The sequence below is a fragment of the Alosa pseudoharengus genome, unplaced genomic scaffold (genome assembly GCF_046254945.1).
Source record: "Alosa pseudoharengus isolate Yale_2024_CS ecotype anadromous, Long Island Sound unplaced genomic scaffold, YU_APseudo_1.1 YU_APseudo_1.1_scf_21, whole genome shotgun sequence".
NCBI lineage: Eukaryota > Metazoa > Chordata > Actinopteri > Clupeiformes > Clupeidae > Alosa > Alosa pseudoharengus.
Genome location: NW_027468674.1, coordinates 10,279,818 through 10,287,187, shown reverse-complemented (window position 1 = coordinate 10,287,187; position 7,370 = coordinate 10,279,818). Strand labels below are relative to the sequence as shown.

Here is a 7,370-nt window from a genome sequence, read left to right as displayed (position 1 = left end):
TGACACATGGAGAACTGAAAGCCAGTCATGGCCTATTACATGCCAGTAATCTTCCTGGCTAGTCAACAACAGCCATATCAGATAGAAGTCCCCCCCCCACACACACACACACACACACACCATAGATATGATACCTGTTCCTGCAAGTGAATAAACAAGAGCTTCAGCGTCAGCGCACCGTAAATAGGCTCCAACTCACGGCTGTGCTAGCACTGAGCACGCAGGGTCAAGGGAACAGCCACTTCCTTGATGCCGGGGATTGTCAGGAAATGTATTCACATGCCTCATAACCTGCGGGCCCGGTCATTAAATAATGCCCTCCGCCTCCATCTTTTTTCCCTTACCGATCAGGAGGGGAAACAGAGACTCAGAGAAGTCGGTGTGCAGCGGCAGGTTATATTTATCTGCACACACACACACACACACACACATACATACATACATACACACACACACACACTCAAATACATACACTCAAATACACACACACACACACACACACACACACACTCAAATACACACACACACACACAAACACTGTACATATACACACACACACACACACACACACAAATACACAGATGTGTTTATTGCAGACGGGGGTGAATTAGGGGGAGATGAGCCAGCATTGTGTTGTGACACTAACTGATGCCCAACATCTGTGCGTTTTTCCCACGGACGTAGCCGACAGCAAACAGGCTCAGATGGGGCATCTCTCTGATGGCATTGCCAGTGTCGGGTAATTCCCCGGGCACGCTTCCTAACAGGGATGTGTGGAGTGCCCGACCTGACAAGGGGCAGGCGAGAGGCTGAAGCCAAGGCTCATCATATTTATGCAGTCTTGTTCTGGTGTTTTTGACACACGCACCCCACCCCCTTTATTTTGTGTCCTTTTCAGGGCCCAGAAAGAATGTTTTCTGGGGATTTGGGGGAATTAGATGGCTTAGCTTGGGAAATGAAAAGTGCTCGGTCTAACCATCATAAATTCAACCACATCTTCCATCTGGTGGATGTTTTTTCATTCTTTCGGGGGGAGGGGGTGGGGGTTTGGACTGTTGAAGGGGAATGAACCACAGACTAATATTGTGATGTCAACTCACACAACTACAAATTCACCTCCAGGGGACTACAATTTGCCGGTCAGAGTTCACAGGTCAGGGGTCACTGAATGAGCCTGTTGCCAACAGCTTTTAAACGTGCTATTTTTGACCAGCTGTAAATCCAAAGGCCAGGAATTAGACATAAATGTAGCCCCTTTCAGCCCGCCATTTCCCTACGAAACACGGAGCTCAATAAAAAAAAAACACATTTTTCCAGGGCCTTTGTATGAACCGGGGCTGAAACTCAGGACTTTGGAATAGTTTCCGTACTGTGGAATATTTCTTTCCACACTCCTTGAAAGCGAGCACCTAAATGGAGTTCTTGTATTAGAAGTGAGCAGGTTATATACTGCTGTGATACTCTGCCTTGTGTGCTACGGGCTGCTGACCTGTTTGTTTTTTTGCTTTCGCCCCCTGACCACAGGACCTGAAGAAAGAGGAGGTGGAGCCTCTTCAAGACGAGGAGAAGGCACAGCCCAAACAGGAGGCCCAGGGAGACCCCGAGAGTGGCCGCACCAAGGAGGGCGATGAGGAGGAGCAGGACGACATCGAAGAGGTGGTGGAGGTGAAGCCGGAGGTGAAGGAGGAGCCGGAGAGTGTACACAGCCTTGAGAGAACAGCACCCCCTCGCGGGGCTCTCTGGGATGGCGGGCGGCCCGTCAGCCCCGTGGGCGACTCGGCGGTCGCCGCCCCGCAGACGGACAACGCCAGCGGCGCCAGGTTCAGAGACGACGATGTGTTTGCGGTGGCGGCTCCTGCCAAGCCTCTCCACCACCCACACCACCACCCCCACCACCCCCACCACCACCCCCACCACCACCACGCCATCGCTAGCCAGTGGCAGCCGTCGGGGGTGGGCGCAGAGTTCGCCGTGGTGCCCCCTCCGCTGAGCAAGATGGGCAGACCGGAGCTCCCTGCGGGCACGACGAAAGAGAACCACAGCCACGTGGGCATGGTCCTGCCCACCCTCCAGCAGCGGCCGTCGTCGTCGTCGTCCTCCTCCTCCTCGCTGCAGCCCCTTCTGGCCCCGGAGATCCCCACTGAGCGGGCCGAGCTACCCGGCAAGGATGACGCCACCACGTTCGGCTACTCGCCCTTCCTCCCGTACCCCAAGGCCAACCCCGGCATCATGTCCCCCCTGGCCAAGAAGAAGCTGCTCTCTCAGGTCAGCGGAACGTCCCTGTCCAGCAACAACAACAGCAGCAGCAGCGGCAGCGGGAACTACTCCTTCGGACCGCCGCCGCCACTCATCTCCAGCAAAGGCTCGGGGGGAGTGGTCATCGGGGCGGAGGAGGCCGCGGCGGCAGCGGCAGCAGTGCAGCAGGACGGCGGGTTCGTGAACAGGCCCTCGGTGATCCAGCACGCCCAGAGCTTCAGGCTCCACGGGGGCGGCGCCGACGAGCAGCAGAGACCCCCCAGCAAAGAGGCCCTGCAGAGGGACGGCAGTGGGGGCCCGCCGTCGCCGTCGGAGACCTTCTCCACCCATAACCACCAACACCACCAACACCACCAACACCACCAACAACACCACCAACACCAACAACACCAACAACACCAACAACACCAACAACACTCCCATCCTCATCCTCACCCCCATGCCCAGCACAAGGGCCAGTCCGGCCCGACGTTGGACCCTTACCTGCTGAGGGCCGAGTCGGACGGCGGGGTGGTGGAGAGGCCCCCCGAAACGCCCCGGCCGGGACACGCGCCCAGTTTCCCCGGCGACTTCTACTCGTCGCCGCACCTGCACAGCCTGTACCGGCAGGCCGAGCAGCACCTGGGCAAGGAGCACCTGAACAAGTACCTGCACGCGCGCGAGGCCTTTCCCAGAGACTGCGAGAGCGGCGCGCCAGGCTTCCCCCAAGGCCAGCATCATCAACCGCCAGCCGAGGGCATCGGCCTGGGCTACGGGGCCTGCCTGCCCCCGAAGGACAAGCGTCCCTCAGGAGGAGAGAGGACCGCCGAGGACCAACCCACGGACTTGAGTCTCCCAAAGTCGTCCCCTCCCAAACTGGCCTCGTCCTCCTCCCCTTCCTTGTGCAGCATGCCCCATGGGCCCATGGTCCCTCCTCAGGACTTGAAGTCGACCAACACACCTCTGCCCTACCAGGCAGCCAGCGGGCAAGCCTCCAGCCTGGACTACCACCCGAGGGCTTGTCGCGTCCCCCCGATGACCATGTCCGCGTCCAAGAATCCGGCAGAGCCCCTCCCGCACCACCACACGCAGCCGTTCCCGCGGGCGATGGAGAAGGCCGGGCACCACCACCACCACAACGGCCGCGCGGAGTCGTCGGACTCGATCGTCGGGTTCAAGGTGGAGGAGCTGGCGCGGCCCATCCTGGGCACCAAGAGCTGCCCGCAGAACGTGGGCGCCGCCCGGCCCCTCAAGCGGCCGCTGGGCGGCGAGGGGCTCGAGAACGGACTCCCGGAGAAGAAGGTGCGCGCCGTGACGCCCATGCACTGCTCCCTGCCGAGCAGGGACGCCTCCTGCAAGACCACGCGGACGCCGGAGCCCGAGGCCGAGCCGGTCAAGCGTGCCGACCCGACCCCCCCGCCACCACTGCCCCCCCCCCACGCCGTACACGTCAACGGATACGCGCCGGAGGGCCACAAGTACCCCTTCCACACGCCCATCTTCCCCATCTACCCGGGGGCCTCTGTGTTCCAGATGCACGACATGTGCGACGGCATGGCTGGCCCAGTGCCCGCTGGGTACTCGCACCCGCTGCAGTACCTGAAGAACCAGGCCGTCCTCTCTCCTCTTCCCCCCTTCGCCATCCATTCCTTCATGATGCAGAGACAGCTATTGGCTCAGGCCGCCGCTAGCCCCTCCCACCTTTACCAACACCCAATGGGGCCGCCCTACGGGGACTTGCTCCATCACGGACTGTACCCCATGTCTGCCCTCAACACTCAGCCTGCCTTTAGCCCCCAGCAACTTTCATCCGTACACCCCAGCACCAAACTGTCCTAGGCCAACAGCCCCCCCACCCCCATCCCAAGCCCTTCCTTTATGTGACATTCTTAATCAACCCCCCCCCCCACACACACACACACACACACACACACACACACACACACACACACACACAGCCCCCCCCCCCCCCCACACACACCCACACACACACACACACACACACACACCCACACACACACACACCCACACACACACACACACACACACACACACACACACACCACTGACACTTTCATGGTGCTTCATCTCCCAGATAAACAGTGTGCTGTGCTCCACTGGAGACGCGGACATTACACTGCTGATGCTTTTGATCGATCTGGGAAGCGACCGATTTTTTTTTCTCCTCCTTTGCCACACTGTTTTTTTTTCTTTCTTTCTTTCATGATTTGCACATTTCCTTCTTGGTCGACGCAGTGGAGCCAGCCAGCGACATGAGACAACCACCATTTTGGCTCTCACGTCGCTGTTTCCTGCGGGTTCCAGCTGCTTTGGGCGGCAAGCTCTCTGGAGAATCTGGGCTGGGCACTGGCTCGAGAGGGCTGGGCAGTCAACGTGAACAAGGTCGCGCTCTCTCTCGTTGTACTGCTGTGTGTCCAAAGGATAGAGGAAGGAGGAAGAAAAAACACACACACGCACACACAAACAAAATGAAGCACGTGGAGTGAAAAATCAATGCAATGCGACAGTGCAATTTCAAATCAATCTTTTGGCACTCTTTGTTTGAAACACTATGAGGCACTCTCTCCTCAGGAGCACTCCTCAGATCCTGTAATCACCTTTTACTGTCAAAAGAAACTACTTCTTTCTTTTTTTTTCTTTTCATATAATCCTTGTGCTTTTTTTTTTGTACTAGTGTGGTAGTTAGTGTGTTCATATTTCAGGCTGACAGGAGTTGTTAGCGAGATATCAGATGGCGTTATCAAAGAACACCACGAGAGACCTGCCTCTCGCCCAAGACACAGTTACATGTACATAGACAATAATTAAGCTCTCCTTTAAAAGAATCTTCAGCCGGGAGAGGAGAGGAGAGGAAAAAAAACAATGTGAAGTAGGTTTCACAAGATTTCCATTTATTTGCTGGCGTTGTCCCAAGGAGCTTTCTCTTGTTCCCGCCATCACAGGCTTGTGTTTACCAGAGCAACGTGGAATGTGTTTTGTCAAATGTAGGACAGAGGTGCTTGTAAATAATAGAAAAAATGAAACAGAAAAAAAAAAAAATATTACACAACACGTCACACATATATCACTGGCTACTGTAATTTCTGACCGCTCTGAACTGCAAAAACGTGTGTGGAGGCGGTAGACGGAGGAGGGGAAAACTTGGGTTTGCAAGATGATATAATGTCCAGGACTACTTTGGAGTCAGAAACTCACCGTTTCTTTTCTTCTGCAGGTGTATATTTGTAAACCCTTTTTAAGAGAGAGAGAGAGAGAGAGAGAGAAAACTCAGTGGAGAAAATCTTCAAGAGCTTAAAACTAAGCCAGACAGAAAACAGAAATGGAAATTGTTCAGAAGCACTTAGTTAAGCACACAAAGAAGGACCTGATACTAGCTCAGATCCACTGCTGTTATTCTGAGTTAAGTGTATGACAGACAAAACACAGAAATATATTCTTCTCTGCCATCGAGCAATCATTTCATAAGAAAGCCTGTGTTGAATTATGTGTAACACAAGCTGGGAAACAATGGGTATGAGTAGAAACGTAAAACAGTTGTGATTTCTTTGCACAGTGGATTTGGGGGAAGTACCAGGAGAAATTGAAAGCAACACACAATCTTCCTAAGGGTAATCAATTTTCTGATGTATTAGCGGTAGAGCTCAAAAAATGTATCTGCTCCGACAATGTTTGGGGCAACACTCAAGGTTGCTATGTAACGTTTTTTAATGAGTAATAAACAGTTTTATAACATAATATGTCTGTTAAGTCTTTCCCACTGCACTGCAATTCACAGTTGACCAGTACAACCAACAACAACAAAAAAATCATGTCACATGATCACAAATTTATCTGATATAGTTGATGTTGAATCCATTGTAGCCTTGTTTAAATAGCTTACACAGGCATTCTATTGTGGTGTTTAACAGCATGCTTTTTGCCAAGCGCACTAGAAGGACTTATGGGAATTGGAAGAGCATTACAGATTCTCCACAAAATGTATGTTGCGCATAGACCGTTTAACATAAAGAGACGTGTTGTGCGGCTGGTGTTTTTACCATATCGCTACATAAAGGGCCACTGTACAAAAGACTGCGCTCTCGGCCACATCTGGTCTAGTTTACCATGTTCATTATAATTGTAATGAGCTCAGGGAATTTCTCGGGCCCCATAATTAGAATGTTTGTCAGGAACGCTTGAAGAGGCCGTCTTAGCTCTCGACAGTCCTTAGCAGCTGTGTTTGTAAGCTTCGAGTGCAAATTCACCCTGAGCGGATATCAGGAAAGGAACTCCTACACACTGCTTACCATGAACACTGAATGTGATTCATACTGTGTTGACGTGTATTGATCCACTTGTCCAGATTGTCAATGCCGCTCTTGGCAAATAGCCTGAACTTCTAGGAGCAAATATGTGTTGGGTGGTTACCGGTTGATTGATTATGAGCGAATCATAAATCACACCCGTTAGTTCTTGTTCCCATCGTTACACATTAACACTTTCAAATTGGTTCAATTAAGATTGCTCTCAATCCAGTAGGCCTATTCAAGTTTATTTTGTAAATGTACTCAAGAATTTGAAGTATCCCTATAATTACTGTGAAGGACTATGGCGTTGTAGCCTACAGTAATTTTAAATGTGGAAAAAAGACTGGGTCGCAGGCTGCACTTAATCACAGACATCTTGTCCATGGGTTAGCCACAGAAAATAGTTCAGTTCGAAGCATACCACTGAAAAAAACGCCCCACTGGGTAATAAATTGAGGATTTTTATGGAGTGCAGGCAAAAACGACCGCATTGAATTAAAACTTAACTCCGCAGCCCATGAAAGCTCCCAGCGAAAGCCAGATTTGCCCCCTCTAGTGGCGCAAACGTGGCGTAATTCCAGGGAAACCGATATAAATAGGCAGTGTAAGTGGGCTGATTAAATTTTACATTAAGGGGTGCCTTTCCATTTCAGTGATTAGGCTAGCATCCGGAGGCAACACTCATAGAACAATATGCACGCCATTTTACGTCAAACTAAGAAAATGTTCAAATGTGGTAGCCTACTGAGAACACTCTTGTGTTATTAAGAAGTGTTTCTTTCATTTAGTCACTCTTCAGTTGAGTCAGAGGAGACATGCAACTGACGC

The 7,370-nt window shown here is 52.2% G+C and overlaps 1 protein-coding gene across 1 annotated transcript in view; it reads left to right on the top strand.

Moving 5' to 3' along the window:
* Nucleotides 1–4,134, top strand: part of arid5b (AT-rich interaction domain 5B) — a 91,342-nt gene extending 87,208 nt beyond the window's left edge. The window contains exons 9-10 of the mRNA XM_076299136.1: nucleotides 352–379; nucleotides 1,525–4,134. Of these exons, the coding sequence (XP_076155251.1) occupies nucleotides 352–379; nucleotides 1,525–4,074 (2,578 nt within the window). The 3' untranslated portion in view covers nucleotides 4,075–4,134. The remainder of the gene's footprint in view (nucleotides 1–351; nucleotides 380–1,524) is intronic.
* The last annotated feature ends 3,236 nt before the right edge of the window (nucleotides 4,135–7,370 follow it).